Below are 19,028 nucleotides of genomic sequence, written 5' to 3'. Positions count from 1 at the left end.
GCGGACATTTTCAGCCCTGAAGTGAATTAAAACTTATGCCAGAAATACCACAGGGTAGGCTCGACTTGCAGCATTAGCTTCGATGGCGATAGAAAAGGATTTCTGGATGGAACTGAAGCGCACAGATAATCTGTATGACAGAAGAGTTGAACTCTTTTTGAGTAAAGAAAGGAGGATGGATTTTGTGTACAAATAATCAAAATTTTTGGTGAATAAAATGTTGCTATTTTCCTACATAGTATCGCAGTTTTATGAGGTTATTATTGATGTTTTTTATGTGTGTCGCAGCTGTAGTTGCATTAGAAGGAGACTTGTGCACCCTGGGTCTGTTTCTTCAGTAAAGGCATTTATTATGGCTACACGAGTTATCTATCCGCGATTCAATGGCTCTTTATACTGCATTTCTGCATAATAAGATGGTTTTTATAGCCATAACATAGTTAGTGTGGGGTGGATTGATTCTGACAGAGCATTATTGAAGGCCTAGGTGTGAAATGCACTGCCGCCACTGGTAACATGGAACATTTGAGAGCTGATCCCTCTAATGAACACCACTGTGCAAAATGCCAGCGTGTGTTTGGGCGTGGGTCTTGTGCTGTTTAGTTCCTGTTTTATTTTGACATTTCCTGCCCTCGTGTGTCTCTTGTTTTATTTACTTCCTGCCTCTGTCTAGGGCCTTCCCTTTTGGTTCGCTTGATTGGTTTTACCTGTGGCTTGTCACCCAATTAGTTTCCTGTGTATACATGGTCCTGTGTTTCCCTTTGTTCTCCTTTTGTCACCCTGATGAATACCACCTGTTTAGTCTCCTGTTCAATATCCTGTTTTCCAACCTGTTCCAGCCTGACTCCCTGTGTATGCTCCATATGCTCCTCATGTTTACCAGGTTTGTGACTTAGATTTTTGGTTCTGTCACCAGTTTTGCGTTTTTGGATCAGTTACTTTTTAAAGGTTCACATGGACTTTATAGTTTGAGGTTTTCCTGAACCCTCAGCCACTTTCTGTTTGTTCCCCTGCCTTTGTGACCCTGCTAAGTCTGTTTATATTAAAGTTTATTTTGTACTTTTGCCTGCCAGTGTTTTGTGTCTGTATTTGGATTCTTCCTGACTGTATATTATATTACAAAAATAATCAGAAATTGGCTCAGATGTATGTAGAAGGTGGTCAGAAACAGCAGCTATCAACCAGCGCAGCATGACAGATTTTAACTTCTGGTGTAGTCAGATTACTTCTTAGTTTGTAAGCTCTTAAGGTCAGTAGGCATTGCATTTTTGTGAATATTTATTTGCCACCTTATGGAAGTTATTTTGCCCTCTAGTGGCCAAGATGGATTATTGCAGATTTTAAGGAGACGTCGTTAGTATGGGATTAGTTTTGTGTCTTAAAAACAAAATCTCATGAATCAAACAAAAAGGGTAAATTGAAAGCTAAAAGAAATGAGCTTGTAGTGAGAACTTCAATAAAATTATGAAAGAGTGCTACATTTGATTACATAAATACATTTCACCTTCCTTCACTCTTCATTTCTGTCTTACAGTCACTGCTTCCAGTTTCACTTCTTAATTCACCTGTTTTATTTTAGGTCTTAGTTTTTCAGTTAGACTTCTGATACCGAAAAACAGTACATGTCTATTTCTGAAATAAAAGTTGCACTTCTGATCCATTGACTTGTCAATTCAAAATGTTGGCTGATCAAAATACAGTGCTGTATAATCTGCCCACATGACAGCATTTTGTGAGTATTGAAAAATGAAGTATCAAAATTGGAAAAAATAACTGAAGGTCAATCAGTGATTGAGTCAAAGGTAGCACAATATAATTTTATAGGAAATTTATTGTAAATTATAAAATTCGCTTTGTTACCTTTAAAGTGAGTCCAAAGTATTGTGACACAATTTTAATCTCATAAGTCTGGCTTTTCATTTTATGTCACCCACATGGATGAGACAATCAAGGTTACCTTTGTTCTTGCATGTTACTGAAATCAAGCTCTATTTGTGTGTTACACCATACAGGCTGCACTTATGTACTTTTTTACTTGAGGTATTTATAATGTTTCCCTCTTATTATTCACAGATACTGATATGGTGGAGTTGCCAGGAAAGTTGGTCATCTGCCTTTGGGAGCAACTTGGAGGTCAAATCTATTGCCTCTGCTATTGATGAACAACCGGCTCTAACACCGGAGTCAAAACCACCCACTGAAGTCCGTCTTGAGGATAGAATGAAGTAAGTCATTTCAGTTTTATCCTATTTTCATTCAGGGAAAGTTTCAACAGTTGAACAATGTGTCAGAATGACTTCTCTGACTCACAGCTTAAGTCTAAAGCTCTAATAAGCTGCCATCTCTCTGGGGCATCTTGACATGAAAACCTTTTTAAACCAGCTGATTGGTATCTCTGATGTGCAGACATGACAGGTTTCTCTTACATTAAAGCTGCACCGCCATGCAACCAGTTATGGGAAACTGTCAATCCCATGCCTCTACCTAGTCCCTATTATTTGTCTCTTTTTGTCCCCAACTTGTGTCTGTGCAGACGGCTTGGCTACACTATCTTCAGGGTTTATTTAATTTCCATGAATGTCATTTAGAATTTCTCATAATTCACTACTGCAGGGTCATCTGTCAGAGGATTTAATCTGAGGGTGACGAACGGTCCTTCTCCCGGCTGCAGTCAGCACTCTGACCGCACTGTAGCTCATTAATTTCCTGCCCAAATATCAGCCTCTGTCATAAGCGACAGAGGGTGGGATGAGGAAAGATCATACTTCATTATTACATTAATCAAACCCACATGCAGACATGATTATAAATCAGGTGGGTGGTGACGTTAATCCTGCAGAACCAGTTTGTGAATGTCCTGAAACCCATCTTGGGGGTGTTGCAGTGTTTGGAAAAAAGTCAATTTATTCCAGTTCTGTGTTTTTTCTCTTCTCTTGTTCGGTTCAAAAATTAACCAGATGCTGCTGCAGTATTGTTAAAGGCTACATATCTGTGCTGTGGATGTCTACAAAGCTTGCAGCCTTGCAGAGATTTATCAGACATCTAATCTCCAGCAGAGCAGTCTAGTGAAAAAGTTCCTGCTGGTCTCGTTGCTCAACAAGTACCAAGAGTACCTCAGATACTGATCACATTTAGGGTTAAAGAAAATAGAAGTAAAGATAATCATCTGTAGTTGAGGTGAACAAGTTAATGTGATGTTTTTAAAGGCAAACTGAAGACTACCCTTTTAGTCAAGCTTTTGTTTAGATAAATTTCCTTTATTACTGCTCTTTTAACTAATTTTATTGATTTCTCTATTCATTCACATCTTTTTATATTTTAGTCTAGAGTATTCAGTGTACAGTTTTTTACTTCATTTTTAAATTTCCTAATTCCGTTTTGATCATTTTTGATTTCTATCTCTGTTTTAATAGTAGGTATTTTGTTTCATTCTTATTTACTTATTTATCTTACTGTATTTCATTTCATCTGGTGTTTCCTTATTGCTGGGTGTCATATATATAGGATAGCGTTTCCCCATTTGTGCTGTTGTATTGCATTTTTACTTCTGTTATTTGTAAAACACTTTGTGTTGCATTTTAGTTGTATGAAAAATGCTACATAAATGATTATAGAAATGTCTGAAGTTTAAAGTGGCGAATATGAAACATGTACAGTAATACAGCATCTGCACAGATATGAACATTAAGTAATAGTAGTAGAGGTGTGAAGAGAAGGTCAGTAAGCATGTTTTTGATTAGCATGTCACTATCAATGTCTGCTTCATTACCTGGTTTCCAGTTTTTCACATAAAATACAGACTGTTGTTATAGTGACACCTTTTGTCAAATACACCACATGTGACAGAGTCGTAGTTCAGGTCAAACTTGTCTCCAAGACCTTCTACTCTTCCGCTCTGTAACATACCACTAAGAGATACTGTCATGTCGTATCACCATCACACTGCTTTCAGGACATTTTTTCGTGGTTACACAACAGGTCAGTGAAACCACAGCTCTCACAGGTTGTCTGCCAACAGAAATATGCCACCAAACCTCACAGATTGCTTTAGAAAATTTTAATCATCTCTAATCTTGTGTAATCAGTGCTCACCAAAGGAAAAGCAACCACAAAAAGCAAACATGAAAAAAAAAAATCTTCTTATTTGGATTATATACTTTGTAGTAATGTGAGTATGATGCTAGCTATGAATCTTTTCATCACCACAGCATCACTTTTTCAGGTGGTTTTTATCCTTAATATGCCACTTTGCTACCTATGTTACACTAAACCTCAGCTCTGCATACAAACAGTGATTACTCCTTTTTTGATTTGATGAAATCAGTCTAATTTTGAACCTAATCAACGTGTAAATAAACTCTGTCATGTGGGCTTTATAGTACTGTGTATTAAAATTTGCATTAAGCACAAAAATAAACACTATTCACTTGTAGTAAGAAAATATAAAATTTATTAATGTTATTATTGATATACATATTTGTAGAAGAGGCTGCTCTCTTAGTCTTTTGTTCCCAATTCGCTTTCAGTCCCTGTACACTTGGTGGCAATCACTTGAAAAATTGTGCTGTCAAGTTGTTTACCATTTAGCCAACGTTTTGCGAAGGGAAAGTGCAGTTTGAGCGAGATTAGATAGAAGGAAGCAGAAAATGACAGCAGGCACAACAAAGGAAGTGTGTTGGATGACTTGGCAAATACAGAAGTGCTTGGTTAGTACTGTATCAAACACAGTGTTAACTGATGACATGAAACTTTATGACCACTCCCAGAAATGTTAGACTTTTTACTCTTGCACAACAATTATAACTATTTACAAGAAAAACATCTCATCTTACCCCGAGCTATAACGGTTATTAATTGTGCTCCATTGTGTATTGTTCGCTGTGCTGCAGCATGCCATTATATGAGAGTCTGTTACTGTGGTTTATTTGTGACATCTCCAGTTGAGTTGACGTTGCTGTGGCAGACTCCATGGTACCTTTGTGAAGCGGCTTCCAGCAGAGTGCGGCCGTCAGTTTCTTTCTGAACACCTTGCACAGGAACACGTAGATGAGCGGGTCCAGGCACACATTAGTGGTCGACAGCCACAGGGTGGTTTCCTTGGCAATGTAGAGTGCGTTCTGTGCCTGGCAATGACTGGCCATGCTGCGGGTCTGGGTCAGGGTGTAGGGGACGCGTGCGAAGTGAAAGGGGGCGAAGCAGATGAAAAACACCCCCACCACCACGAAGACCTTTGCCTTGGTTCTGCGACTGGCTGCCTGAGATCTGCTCTTTGAGGCTTTGTATGACTCGTAGACCTTCTTGCTGATGAATGTGTAGCAAACCACCATGAGGGCAAGCGTACCCCAGAAAACCACCTGGAGGAACATATTGCAAGCACATAAAGCAAGACAGGGACTTCTCATGGCTTTTCTCACAGCTTGTGATGTTGAGGAATTGAAAGGTCAACTGGTGTGTTAACATTTTAAAAACTACATTGCGAATATTGCACTGTATTTAAATTCACTGATTTTACAATGCTGACGATGGCAAATTAAAGGAAAAAACACACTGACCGTCCCAATAAGGTTCCATGCACAGTGGAGCTGATTCTCAAAGTCTCAACAGCTTTATCGGAGCATCGTTTTTCCAAAATATTTTCCCTCATTTGGTGTTTTGAAGATGTTGGTTGACAGCGCTGTCTAACACATTGGTCTAGCATTTCTCACAGATGTTCAATTGGGTTGTGACTTGTCATATGATTTTATTTCTAGTTTAAGCGTTCTTGTGCCCAATGGATGGGGGTACTGTCATCCTAGAAAAGACTACTCGAAATGTTTCTTCATAAGATAAAGATGATCACTTGAAACAGCATTTATCTTGATTTGTCTAAGCAAAATGTCGTCCACAGCATAACAAAGCCACATCTCCTCACTGTAAAAGTCAAAATTTAATCTTTTTTTCCTTTAATTTCTCACCCATTTGCATTTTAAAGGTAGAACATTTTGTAAGATGCATTTATTTGGTTTCTTTTGGAGAGTTACATGAGAAGATTGAAACCAGTCATCTGTACACTAAATAAGAAACCACTATTGGTATTACCACCATATAAACCACTATATAATAGTGGTTTAAAACAGAATTGAAACAGCTGACTCTGACTTCATACTGAATAAACAGATGTGCTTGGAAATAATCTTTCCATTTGACTCATCTGAAATATATTTTTTCACCAAAAAAGCAAAAAATTACCCAAAATGTCAAGCTAGTCCTTTAATGAGTAGTTACCTGACAGAAGTAGTTGAACCCTTCATGCCACAGCAGGCCAGCTTTGCTCTTCATGGAGGTGCACTTCAGTCTGCCTACAGGGACATGTGGCATCTGGTCACTGAGAATTACGTTGGGCAGCGCTAAACATAACATGACCACCCAAACTGCAGCACTCAGCAGCTGACCAACACGGACCCGCTGCAGGATACACTTCCCAAAGGGCTTCACGATCTTCAGGTAGCGGTCCAAACTAATGAGGCCCAGCAGGAGGATGCTGATGTACATGGTGATGTAGAAGAGAACCGCGGAGTATCTGCAGTGGAAAGCACGAAGACGCCAGGAACCGATGCCGGCGTCGCTTAAGACTCTCAGAGGGATGGTCAGGGTCATCAGCAAGTCGGCCACCACCTGGTAGGGAAGGATCAAAAGTTTCTTTTTTTGTGTGTGTATTTGTAATGACAGTGACACTTATGAAGCAAAGGACTTACCACATTTTTGAGAAAGACCACAAATGTTGAGGTGCTGGGGATATTGAAGAAGATCCATGCAGCCAGGGAGTTCAGTATTAGGGCAACTATAAAGAGGATGCTGTACAGACAGGGGAAAACCACAGCTGTTACACTGGTATCCCGAACACACTTGATGGAGGTGTTGGAGAAGGTGTTGTTCATCTTCAGATCTTCAGCGGACCCTTCATGGATGAGAGAAAGAGGAGACGTAAGAAGGACATCAAATAGAGATACTGCAAAAAAAGGAACACAGTCTGTTTCCAGAACCTGAACAAATGCAACAAATATAGCATTTTTTCTGCTCTAATTATTTTCTAGAGAACTTAGAGAACACTATAGCTGAGTTACTTTATTCATTCATGCAACTGCTGTTAAGAATTAAGTCTGTTCTGTCTTAAATCAGCAAGTAAAGGCCACTTTCTGCCACTGTCAGTAGCATATAAATACTAAAGACAGTGTAACCACACAGTCAGATATAAAAATAGTCTTAATATTCAGTTTTAGATGTGGCGATTTGCTAATTCTGTGTGTAAACCTAAACTTAGAATGCCACTGGGGCTGAAAGCAGGTGCTGGAGCAACCAAAGTATATATTTCTCTCAATCTTTTGTCTGTTTTAGTGCCCATACTAATGTTAATTAGATTGTTCCCAACTGTTGTTACACAAAACCTCTCTTTTTGCCCAGTTTCTGCTGGTGTTTTTATCTAAAAGATGTAGTTATAGAGCCATTAATTGAGACTTACCTTGTTTTGTGTCTCTATCGTCTGCGACTGTGGGGCATGGGGGAGAACAATGAGCAAAGCAAATGAAAAAAACCACAATATTTCACAAAAAGGAAGACGTGAAAGCCCAATTCCTCTTTCTCCTTCTACCCCACAGGCAGAAAATGAAATGAAAGAAAATCCAAAATTGAAAACCTCTTGGTGTTACTAAAGTTTTTTTAAATTAGTCAAGAAATACTAGTGCTGACCTGAGGTTTGAGTCTCTCCCCTCTCTCTCCTTCTCACTCTCTCTCTCTTTAAGTGTGTGTGTGTGTGTGTGTGTGTGTGTGTGTGTTTGATGCTCTTACAATGGGTGGTCTCTGGAGCTACTGTGTGGCTGTCTTGTCACAATCCCAATGAGTTTGCCAGTCTTCCTCCGGGTGAAAGACCCTTTCCTTCCTTGCTTCCTGTTCCAATTGTCTGCTGAGAGGCTTGTTCTGCTCCGTGCCAGTCCCTCTGCCTCCGCTGGCTTGCGTCAGTCTTAGTAGCTGTTGACAAGCGAACACCAAAGCCATGGGCTCATTTTTTGACCCACATTGAGAGACCTCCTGCAGCCTACCGCTCCTCCCTCCTGCCGCATATTTACCCCACATCTAGCTGTCTTATCTTTTCTCATCAGTCTCGGCCCCTACCACAGGGACATACAAAGTTTCAGTGTTCAAGAATGTCATGTATACTGCGCTGTGGTTTTCAAAGTTCCCCTTTATAAATGCACGATATTCCGTGACAAGAGAAGCACTTTATGTGACAGTATTTTGTGCAAAATGTTATTTTATGTGATGTATTTCTATATATTATATTTAAAATCCTGTCCAGTCTGTCAACTCTGTGTGTTTTTACAATAGCATGTATACTCTCTAACTGCTGCCACAAGCAACAAAGAATTTATTTCATTCCCCTCACATCTGATCAAGTGTTGTTTTTCTACAGTCGTATTCCCTTTTGAGCTTTCTGGATACAAATAGTGCATTCTGAGAGCAACTTGACTTCCTGTGTGATTTCGTTTGGATTTGAACCAGGAATTAGGACGTATAGGAAGGAAGTTGCATGTGTTTACTACATGAACGTTGTTCTTTCGTGAGAATGCATTTCATTGCAAATGACATGGAGATTTGTGGTTTCCAGAGAGAAAGAGACAGAAAGGTTTAGGTAACCACAACCTCATTTTTAATTTGAAATACATCACGACCACATTAACCAGTGATCAAGTTGACAAAAACAAATCATGAAATGCACAGTTAGCTCAGCTGGACTATACAAGCAGTGTTTACAGAAAATGTGTTGACTAAAAGTTGTTTTTGTGTAACACTGCAGAATAGTGGCTCTTTTTTATTATTATTTACAGTTCGTCGGAGTCTTGATAGACGGAAGATATATGTGCAGTACAAGTAGTCTGGTCTTGTTGCATGCATCCTTTATTGTTTGCAGTAAACCCTCCATGGCAAGCAGTGGTAAGCATGCTGCAAACTGATGAAACTGGCACACAGACGCACATCACATCTGCAGAGCTTCATAAAGACATGACCTATTTTTACAGTGACCACAAACATAAAAGACTTCATTGTGAAATGCATGTATAACGAAGCATGGAAGTCTTCATTTCACCTATGATTTTGAGCTTTCAGAGCTACTTTGACATAAAAAAAACAACAGCAGAAAAAAACAGTCTTTCCTCGTACTGTTTATTTCCTACATCCTAACTGTATTTCCTCTTAGTGGTTTCCGAGCTATTTAAAGCCACACTTTGACAAGACACACAGAACAATTTCAGTATCTGTTTGAAAAGTAAATGCATTAAAAAGTGAAATGTTCATGTGACATGCAGTTTACAAAATCTGCAGTAACATCTGAGCTCACACTGTGGCATAACATTCTAATGACTTCTATCAGAATCTGCGCTGTGGTGCAGTGCTTTCTGTATTGCCTGCTAAAGCTGATTTAAATGAGACTGAAAAGTTTTCCGTCATGGAAAGCAGTTTCTCCTTGAACTCTCGACACAGAAAGACGTAGAGAAGTGGGTTCATGCAGATGTTTGTGGTAGCAAGCCAGAGGCTGAGGTCCTTGGCAAATTTGCTTATTACATAAGAGCAGTTGGTATGTGAGGAAAAGTTAACTTGTAGAAAAGTGTATGGGATCCTGACAATGTGGTATGGCCCAAAGGACACAAAAAACACAATGACAACCAGAAAAACACGTAGTTTGATTTTCTGCTTTCCCTGGTTGTTGTTGCTGCCAGAGTTTCTAAAAGACTGGATAACTTTGTTTGCGATGCAAATGTAGCAGACTACAATGACCACAGTGACAAACCAGAAGAAAACATTGACAAAAATCACTGCGTTTTCATGGAATTCAAGTCCTGCTGGTGCTTTCAGCTGCATGCAACTGTCGATCTTTGTCATATTTGTCATTGATTTGTGACTTAAAATGATATTTGGTAAAGCTGTACCTCCAAACTGAATTACCCACACTGCACCTGATATCAGTTTGCCTAAGGTTAGATTCTGACCTAACTTGCTGCGGGGCATCACGATCTTGAAGAAACGGTCGACACCGATGATGCCCAACAAAGAGATGCATGTGTACAGTGTGCTGTAGAAAAAGACACTGAAGTAACGACATGAAAGTACGTATAATTGGTTTGAAGCATCCAGCAAGTCACTTGCAGCTTTGACTGGGATGAGCAAGGTCATGATCAGGTCAGCAACTACCAGATTTTTTAGATACACCACAAAGGTGGACGTGGATTTAAGGTACAGGGACACCCAGGCAGCAACACCGTTCAGCAACAAAGCAACAGGGAACATCAAAAAGTAAAGAACTTGGACAGGGACTACGGTGTAAACAAAAGCACAAGGTGCATCATTGTGAGATGTTTGATTCAATGGTGTCGCTGCACCTGCAGAAAAGAGAAACGGATTTTACAACTCACGGTTTGGCTGTTTTCAAGATAATTTCTACTTAGACCTTACAGTAAAGTATATATTTGAAACAAATTGTCTCACTGAATATGTGCAGTGTCGGCTGAATAATTAAGTTGAGTTCACTCACTCTGGCTGCCTTCAAAGAGTGGATCCAACCATTTAACCATTATTCTTCTTGTTTCTGGGCCCAAGCTGCAGTGAAGTAAAGTAAGCAGTGTGCCGTTTATTATGCTGTTGGCTGCATAGTAGTTTAAATACATTTATTATCAGTAATTTATTATAGTTTTTCCATTACATGCTAACTTCCAGTGTCTGATTCAGTGCTTTATACACCTGAGACTTTCTAATTTTCTAGTCCTCACCAAAAAGTAAATAAAAACATTTGAATGCAAATTCATAATTAATAAGGGGAGATTATAGGCTTCCTTGTCTTTGCTGGGCAGCTAATTTTTCTTAGAGTTTACAAAGTAAAGTGGATGAAGAAGCAAGTAATGCACCTCATTCCACACATGGAAAGCTTCCACTGGCTGTTAGCAAAAAGAAATAAAGACATTTTAACTGTTTGTCATTTCATAAACTTGATAAAACACAGAGCTCACAAAAATCTCACTTCTAATAATGATTTCTTTTAAATGTTTCTCCATTGTGTAAAGAGTCCAGATTTAGTATAGTTTCAAATGAAAAACAAAACCTATGCAACATTATTAGACACATATTGATTCTGACCCATCAGATTATTACAGTTCTTCTTTCAGTGTGCAACATCTTAACTTAAATATTCAGAATTGTTGTGACACTGTTTAAAACTACTTTCCTTTTTTGTATCATAGTCCAGTGCAAAGGTGTTTTAAAAGGACTCATCAGAAGAAGGCAAGCAGTTAGTTGATTGGCTGTCTCTGTCATTTATCTATTACGGCACAAACACTGTATTGTGAAGTAATAATGAGAAATAAAAATATAGTATGATAATAACTTACAGTTGTTGACTTGTTTCGCTCCTCTCAAACGCAAAGTTATCAAATGGATCCGTGTGACTGTTATGGACATTTGTAGGTGCTTAAGAAACACTGTTGATTTCCCTAGCAAACAAATTAATGTTTCAGCTGCAATAAGAAATGCAATTTACCAGAGCATATGCAAAAATAGGAAAAACTTACTGGCCTTTACCAAAAGCAAAACAGACGTCACACATCCGCTCAGATTGGCCGGAGTGAAGGTTTGGATTAAGGGTACTTGATACTTTCCTTGTCCTTTCAATGAACTCCAGACGTCACTATTTCTGCCTCCACTTTAAAATCATCAAAATAAGCATTTATGGTTGTTTACAGACAAGAATACTCGACCCCAGCTCTTCGGCATCTTTTTGGCTTATCATCCAAGAGTTTTTAGCTCAACAAATGTGCCCAATATTGATGTGCCATTAGCTTTGAGCATCATTTAGAAGACTAAATATATAGCATTTACCCATTTCCACTCTTCATTAATGTGATGTTTATTGCTGACAGAGTAGATTAAGTTTCCTTTGAGAAATATTGTAATTCAAAAGCTAAACAGGCAAGCAGTTCTCTCTGTTTTTGTTCTATTTATTTGCTGTCATATGTGACCGATTCATTGCACCAGCTTTTGTATGAAATTAAGTTTAGAATTCTACAGCATGTGGTGCAGTAGAATCATCTGACCAAAGTATCGGTGCTATCGGTTAACAACAACTAGAGAGACCTGCAGCCCTCACTGGGCCTTATTGTCTCCCAAAACAAAGGAAGTGCAATAGCTGCCAAGAAAATTTACTGTTTATTGACTAGAATATTGCAGTGAGTAACAATGCTGGCGTGCTGGTATTTACTTCTTATTTTACTGTTTGGCACAGAGGAGGACGCTCTGCCACACACAGATAGTTTAGAGAGTGATTGAAGATAATGAAATCATTTAATGGGGCCATGAAAAACTCAATATACACTCAAATTAAAGAAATACAATTTTGGCAACTGAGCACTTTTGCGAGGAAAGTTATTACATTTGAATACAGGATTCATGAGAAATGTTGTTACTATTTATTTAAGCACTGTTAATACTAAACAAAAGCATTGTAGGATGCATTCATACTTTAAATTTCTATATTAGAGAGAAATCTATAAACTGAATCCCTGTTTCCTATGTTTTTTTATAGTTTAAAATCAATTTAAAAAGTGATTTGGTAACTTTATCCCCCCTATATTTTATTATTGTATTAATTTTATTATCCCAACTTAGAAAAACAACACAATAGATGGCTTAAAAATTTTATTTATTAACATAGGTCTCAAAATAACAGCCATGTGTGGGATTATAACAGTGTTGACTTATGTAAAGAGATTTTATATAAATACAGTACAGAAGCATACAGTACACAGTGTTAATGCATAGAGACAGTGTTTTCAAGCATAACTACATGAACTGACATGAATTTGTGCATTGAAATAGTTGAACCCACTCTAATTAGAACAGAGCGATGATTTTGCATGTTGCACTTTCACAAGGAAATAACATGTATAAAGTTGCTCATTCATCTTATATTGTGGACCTTGAAGCTGAATAGAGGCTAATCCTCCTTTGGTCACTAGAGGGCGGTACAACACTAAATTTAAATATCAACTGTTCATCTGCTGAGGTGTTCCTGCTTCTTAAAATTATTTCTGTATTTCCCCAAAATGAAGCACCCAACACCTCAAGGACATCTGATCTATCACATACTTTAAGGTTTTTATTCTGACAACTCTAAATTGACTATTTTCCCACTGTGAAATCTAATCTCTTTCGTCAGAATAGAAGTGAACACAGATACCCTTAGCTTTCATCATGTCAACCAGTTTGTCTCTGTACTCCCTGCACAGGTAGATGTAGAGCAGAGGGTCGAGGCAGGCGTTAGTTGCAGCCACCCAACGGGCAACTTTATGCACAATCACTACCCACATTTCTCTGCAGCCATCAGTGTCAACGTTTTTCACATGTGAGACAGAAATACGTACCAAGTGCAGAGGCACAAAACACACACAAAAGACAAGAAGAATCAGGAAGACTCGCAGTTTGGTTTTCTTCTTTCCTTTAGCGTTGTTGCTCCCAGAGTTTCTGAAGGACTTCAGGACTTTGGCGGTGATGCAGATGTAGCAAAACACAATCAGTACGCTGGCAAGCCAGAAAAGAGTCTCCATAAATACAACCACATATTTGTGAAGACTGACACCGGCTGGGCTTTTCATGGACATACAGAAATCTGCAGTTAGATTATCAGGAGGAGGTTCCTGATCAGTTAGAATCATAGTTGGGATTGCTGTACCTCCAAATATCACAACCCAAACCAAGCTGGACATGACTATGCTGAACATCACATTTTGCCCCAATGCTTTTCCACATGGTCTCACGATTTTGAAGAAGCGGTCCAGGCTGATGACACCCATTAATAAAATGCTTGTGTACATACAGCAGTAGAAAACAACATCGATGTACCGGCAGGCCAGAGCCCTTAATTCAACTGTTGCTTGGGGAAGCATGCTAGCTGCTAATGGAGGGAGTGCCAGTGTCATGAGGAGGTCAGCAGCCACCAGGCTTTTAAGATAGACTATGAAGGTGGAGGTGGAGCGCAGATGAAAAGACACCCACACTGCCACCCCATTGAGCAGTAATGCAGCGGGGAACAAGAGGAAGAAGAGGGATGAAACAACCTCATTTATGATCACAAGGCTGGGAGATGCACATTCAGTGGAGAGGGATGATGCGTTGTTGGACATTTTCAGGCTCTAGAAAAACAAAAAGAATCAAGGCGATTTTAGCTGGGTTGTTTTTGATGGGGGGAATTCCATTCTCTTCAGCTAACAAAGCAGAAACTGGTAGAGAAAGCAAAATAGGTTCTGTAACATGTGCATCAGTCATGTTTGTTTATCCTGCTTCAGTGAAAATTTGCTAAAAAATAAATAAAATTGGCGCCATATAATAATAATTTGATTGTTGCAACATGTTGTGATGTGTCAAGTCAACATGCAAAATATTAGGGCTTTGACAAATTGGAAATCAGCTAGAATGGGCTTCTGCTGGGGACTTGTTTGACACTGAAACTTACTTATGCCCTATTTTTTTCCAGCTTGCCCAGCTGGACCTGATTTGCATTTGTCATTACTTTAGATGACATTTGTTACTATGATTTGTTTGTGAATGCTCAACCACAGCATTTGAATGTATCCTGAGTGTTGAACCCGATACTTCCACTTTTGTCACTCAGTGATGGAAATTATGCAATCGTTGGTTTTGTTTTGACCTTACTGAACACACAAACATTTTGCCAATACAGACGCATTGAAATACTACTTAGAATCTGACAAATATCACCAGCATCTTGAAGTGCAAATCATTTTGCACAATTTTATCTCAGTGGCATGTCTGTCTATATTCATCTGCTTTATAATTGTTTAAGTGAAATAGTTAAGTGTTTTCCTTGAACTTAGATAATCAGTATATTCACTATCAATGATAAATGTCTCAGAAATGTTATTGTCCATGTCATCACAGACATCTAGACTGATATTGTCAATATGTAAAAGGAGACTGTGCTGTGACAGTAAAGCCAAGTACGTAAATTAAATTCTCCTAAGTAATGCACTTTTATTTTAGCACGAAATTAAATCAGATTGTGAGTTTTCATATCCTAAAATCCCATCCCTAATTCAATGTAAATGGTTACAATACCTCTTCCCCTCAACAGATGGATCACTTTGTGTGTTTTTGACCATTATAATGACCAGACCTGATTCTTGCTTTTAACCACAAACATGCACAGAAAACGTTAACCAGATTTGAGCCATGCTGATGTGTTTTTGACATATAACAGATTCAGTGCAATTACAGTCTATATACTTTTTCTTCAAAGCAAGTAAAATTTGTTTGACTGCTTCAATGAGTGTTTTGTTTTTAGTTATTAAAAAAATAAATAAATGTTTAGTCACTCACCGGTGGGAATGGTTATTGTCTCAGTGCCACGCTGTGCAACCAGGGAGATGAACACCTTAAAAAGATAAATCACGAGTGTTTGTCAGCCTCTCTGTTACAGGGATGCAAATTGTTGCTGCTGTGTGTTCGTTACCTTTTGGGTAGGAGGTAGATTCAAATGACATGCGTTGTGGGAAGCTTTGGGTTTTCAGGTGACAGTGAAACAATTTCTGCCTTTGACCAGCAAACAAAAGTTTCTTTATTTCTACAGTTCACTTTTAGGGCATAATGCATTTCTTATCTACCAAATGTGCTGAAAGATTTTAAGAGATGCATCATTAATGTTTTGAAATGTGATAAATGTGGTTACATTACCAGCAAGAAATAATTGAATTCAGAGGACTGAGCTGTATATTGCGGCTGAGACAGCCATACAGAATTTAATATTTGGTCATGTGAGAGGTCAGTGCACACCTCGGGGCCAAAAAAGCAATAAAACTGCCATTACAGTTGTACTTCCTTTATTGCAGTTTCATTTTAAATTTCTCTAAAACTTATAGGATCAAGTCTTTTGGCTTTGCAGTTGATTTTGCAAGCACTAAGCACATTTGGAAATCTCCAGTTCTGTAGTTACTGACATTGACTACTTTCTAATTCTGTTCAGCCAGAGTTTTTAATTCTGTATCCATTGACTTAATAGGTTAGCATTACTGTTAATGCAACAAGAAAAAAAAAACAAATGAAAACAGGCATTAGTGTATATTTTGTCATATTAACTGGCTGTATAGTCTGTTTGATGTATCGCATGTACTTTCAGGAAATCACAGGAGAATATGCATGAAGCTTGTTTGACATGACTATATATCTATGTGTGAGGTTCATTATACAGATAGATTATTTTAAAGTAGTACTGTGGATGTCCTTAAAATGGGATTTATTTTCAGATTGCTTCACATTTCAAAATTAGTGAGTATAAAAATGTAGAAGAGAAACTTAATGTTGTTATGAACTTCAACAGAGAACAGGAAGAAGAACCAAGAAAGTTTCCCAGTGGGTACACAAGTACGAAAACATCAGCAAAACAGTGTGTGCACTTCTCTTCATTACACCGTTTTCCATAGACAATATAAAAAAAAAACTGTAAGGTACAATGGCAAATCTGTGTGTTTTTAAAATGCTTGTATTATTGTAATTATATTTGTGATTATATGGGTTCTGGCATATATGTTTCATTTTTAGCAATCCCACTGAACATTATGGGAAATTACAGGAAATTGATCACTGTGTGTGTTGCCAGGTAACTGGCATTCACAAAAAGCCATGTCTTCTGAGAACAGAAAGTGCACACTCAGATACCACATTTCAAAAGTCTTTCTCATGTCCAGTGGTTTTATGTGCAGGCAGAGGAGTTTCTCAGAGCGGTGCTGCCTGAGTCTGTATCTGAGCCTTTCCCTGTTATCCAGCTGCAGGTACCAGGAGGAAGCTTCAGGGTCTTGAACAGAGTGTTCCTGAAGGACTTGCAGAGGAAGAAGTAGATGAGAGGGTCCAGAACTGAATTCAGGGATGAGAGGAAAAGTGTGCTTTCCTTCAACTGAAAGAAGAAGAGCTTGAGTTTACAATCAAAGAGAACTCCTCGAGTCTGACTCATCGTGTATGGCACTCGGGCAAAGTGAAATGGCACAAAGCACACAAAGAAGACAGCCAGAACCAGGAACACATTTGCATTCATTTGTCTTTTGGCCTGCTGGGGCTTCCGAGTTGTTCCCCCACTTGGTGCTTGAGATGTATTCCCTCCAGTGCTGTGAGACTTGGTGCGGGAGTAGGATTTGTACAGCTCTTTGGTGATTAGAGTGTAGCAAACTATCACAGTCACCAGGTTGCCCCAGAAAATCACTTGACAGACATGATTTACCACCTCATGCCAGTAAAGCCCAGCCTCTGTCTTCAGGTCGCTGCACTTGAAATAGGGAGAAGTTGGGGTTTTGCGTGTTAGGATCACATTGGGCAGACAGAGAATCAGCAGAAAGGTCCAGATGGTTCCTGAAAGGATTTTCCGACGGGTCAACCGGGCAGAGTTGGTTCCCCGAAATGGCTTCAGGGTCTTTCTGCAGCGGTCGATGCTGATAAGGCCAAAAAAGAGGATGCTGATGTACATGGTGAGGTAAAAAAGCACTGAGGAAACTCGACACACGAATATCCGCAGGCTGGTGGACGCCATGTTGGAGTCTGACAATACCTACAAAGACACAGCGATTAGCTCAACACTCATTTCACATTCAAACCACATATTTTATTTATAAGGTACGCATTTCTAATACTCTTTATAAAGGGCTTATAAAGTGTCACTATGGAGTTGTGAAAAATCTTCTGAGAGGTTTCTTTTTCACTATTTATTAGTGTAAGTATTAATTTCCGACTAGACATCACATTAATAAACTGCAATGATGATTTGGAGATGGCTCATTAGAAACTGAAATAGTTGTGATCTTTTAATAATTACATTACTAACGTGCTGCAAAATTGATGTTTATAACCTGAAATTAATGTTGTTTACATTTTAATAACTTCAATATAAAAGACTCACCAGCAAGAGAGATTTTTCACAACATAAACGCCAACAAAATAAGAAAATAATGTTATTGTTAATAGCCTACAGCTACACAATAAAATATTAGTTACTTATTAGTCATCAGTTACAATTCACAAATTATTTCAATTTGAACCCGTAAGAGTTGCAAACCTTGAAAGGGAACGTGAAGGTCATGATGACATCTGCAACCACAATATTCTTCAGGTATATAATGAAGTGAGACCGCGAGGGGATGCGAAAGAACACCCACACAGCCACGCCGTTCAGAGACATCCCCACCAGGAAAAGAAAGGAGTAGAGGACAGGAAAAACCACCGTCTTCAAAACATTGTCTCTGGAGCAAGTGATGTTGGTGTGGCTGTAATTGGCAAGGACCAAAGGGAAAGTTGAGTTTCTCTCCATTTGTTGTCTAAAAAAATCAAGAGAAAGTTGTTCTCAGTTTGATGTTTCATGTAGCATAGAAAAGCACTGAACAGGATTCCTCAATGCTGCATTTGTTGATGCTTTTTAAATATCATTATTGTCTCTAGCAAACTCTGCAACAGGCCTGAAATGAAAAAAAAAATGTCATTGCTCAGTCTCTGAGTACATTGTCAATTTTATTTTGATTTATTGCAATACGTTTAAGGTTTAGTAGCTGACCTGATAATTTTGCTGATGTGTGTCAGTGGATCCCCGTCAAAGTCCCAGTGCAGTTCTCTGAGTTTAATGATCCTTCTGTCTTCAGTCTTCGCTATAAATGCTATCTAAAACTAACTGTCTGATCAAGTCACTTTCAGTCAGAACGCATGTGGGCTGGTTGATGTGTAAGCCACAGGAAGACTTTCTTGTTGTCTTCTCCTTTCTCGTTTCCTGTCATGAGGACAGGCTTCAGAGGATAGCTGTAGATCTATTTTTATACTTCCAAAGACCATTTCACTTCAGTTTATCTGTCCCCAAAGGACAATCATTTGCAACAGGCAGCCACTGAGCTAAACACAAAATACAATTAGTGAAACAGCATGTAAAAGGCACAAAATTACAGCACATGTCAAACAAAACATCT

General features: G+C 38.7%; 4 protein-coding genes across 7 annotated transcripts; all 4 read right to left on the bottom strand.

The window, feature by feature from the left end:
• Window positions 1–4,042: 4,042 nt before the first annotated feature.
• Window positions 4,043–8,126, bottom strand: LOC111575846 (P2Y purinoceptor 13-like). 3 transcript variants are annotated; one of them, XM_023281212.3, is made up of 5 exons: window positions 7,825–8,126; window positions 7,499–7,525; window positions 6,735–6,937; window positions 6,265–6,654; window positions 4,043–5,354 (listed from the first exon to the last, which is right to left on the bottom strand). In XM_023281212.3, exons 3-5 carry the CDS (start codon window positions 6,915–6,917, stop codon window positions 4,851–4,853), a joined length of 1,077 nt encoding a protein of 358 aa, XP_023136980.2. In that variant the 5' UTR covers window positions 6,918–6,937; window positions 7,499–7,525; window positions 7,825–8,126; the 3' UTR covers window positions 4,043–4,850. The 3 variants fall into 3 exon arrangements, with proteins under 3 accessions (XP_023136980.2, XP_054868163.1, XP_023136982.2); XM_055012188.1 differs by lacking the exon at window positions 7,825–8,126 and adding an exon at window positions 7,726–7,778; XM_023281214.3 differs by lacking the exon at window positions 7,499–7,525.
• Window positions 8,127–8,666: 540 nt separating this feature from the next.
• LOC111575851 (P2Y purinoceptor 13-like) lies at window positions 8,667–11,493 on the bottom strand. Its single transcript, XM_035953291.2, has 3 exons — window positions 11,415–11,493; window positions 10,565–10,629; window positions 8,667–10,412 (listed from the first exon to the last, which is right to left on the bottom strand). The coding sequence occupies exons 2-3, from the start codon at window positions 10,602–10,604 to the stop codon at window positions 9,403–9,405; spliced, it is 1,050 nt and encodes a 349-aa protein (XP_035809184.1). The 5' UTR covers window positions 10,605–10,629; window positions 11,415–11,493; the 3' UTR covers window positions 8,667–9,402.
• Window positions 11,494–12,761: 1,268 nt separating this feature from the next.
• LOC111575850 (P2Y purinoceptor 13-like) lies at window positions 12,762–14,205 on the bottom strand. Its single transcript, XM_023281225.3, has one exon. The coding sequence runs from the start codon at window positions 14,199–14,201 to the stop codon at window positions 13,221–13,223; it is 981 nt and encodes a 326-aa protein (XP_023136993.1). The 5' UTR covers window positions 14,202–14,205; the 3' UTR covers window positions 12,762–13,220.
• Window positions 14,206–15,897: 1,692 nt separating this feature from the next.
• p2ry12 (purinergic receptor P2Y12) lies at window positions 15,898–18,823 on the bottom strand. 2 transcript variants are annotated; one of them, XM_055012187.1, is made up of 3 exons: window positions 18,626–18,823; window positions 18,134–18,530; window positions 15,898–17,629 (listed from the first exon to the last, which is right to left on the bottom strand). In XM_055012187.1, exons 2-3 carry the CDS (start codon window positions 18,383–18,385, stop codon window positions 16,784–16,786), a joined length of 1,098 nt encoding a protein of 365 aa, XP_054868162.1. In that variant the 5' UTR covers window positions 18,386–18,530; window positions 18,626–18,823; the 3' UTR covers window positions 15,898–16,783. The 2 variants fall into 2 exon arrangements, with proteins under 2 accessions (XP_054868162.1, XP_023136979.2); XM_023281211.3 differs by having other exon boundaries at window positions 18,134–18,392; window positions 18,626–18,821.
• Between the last annotated feature and the right edge of the window lie 205 nt (window positions 18,824–19,028).

This window comes from Amphiprion ocellaris, chromosome 7 (assembly GCF_022539595.1).
Source record: "Amphiprion ocellaris isolate individual 3 ecotype Okinawa chromosome 7, ASM2253959v1, whole genome shotgun sequence".
Classification (NCBI taxonomy): Eukaryota; Metazoa; Chordata; class Actinopteri; family Pomacentridae; genus Amphiprion; species Amphiprion ocellaris.
The sequence above is the reverse complement of the archived record's forward strand: the minus strand, read 5'-3'. Positions and strand labels throughout refer to the sequence as shown.

Excerpts from the sequence above, each read along its gene's own strand:
- p2ry12 (XM_055012187.1), bottom strand. The coding sequence starts at position 18,385 with ATGGAGAGAAACTCAACTTTCCCTTTGGTCCTTGCCAATTACAGCCAC. Across the intron at positions 17,630-18,133 it reads CCTTCACGTTCCCTTTCAAG|GTATTGTCAGACTCCAACAT; the intron begins GTTTGCAACTCT and ends GTGTCTTTGTAG.
- LOC111575850 (XM_023281225.3), bottom strand. The coding sequence starts at position 14,201 with ATGTCCAACAACGCATCATCCCTCTCCACTGAATGTGCATCTCCCAGC.
- LOC111575851 (XM_035953291.2), bottom strand. The coding sequence starts at position 10,604 with ATGGTTAAATGGTTGGATCCACTCTTTGAAGGCAGCCAGA. Across the intron at positions 10,413-10,564 it reads ACTCTTTGAAGGCAGCCAGA|GTGCAGCGACACCATTGAAT; the intron begins GTGAGTGAACTC and ends TCTTTTCTGCAG.
- LOC111575846 (XM_023281212.3), bottom strand. The coding sequence starts at position 6,917 with ATGAACAACACCTTCTCCAACACCTCCATCAAGTGTGTTCGGGATACC. Across the intron at positions 6,655-6,734 it reads TGGTCTTTCTCAAAAATGTG|GTGGTGGCCGACTTGCTGAT; the intron begins GTAAGTCCTTTG and ends CTTCCCTACCAG. Across the intron at positions 5,355-6,264 it reads GGTTCAACTACTTCTGTCAG|GTGGTTTTCTGGGGTACGCT; the intron begins GTAACTACTCAT and ends ATGTTCCTCCAG.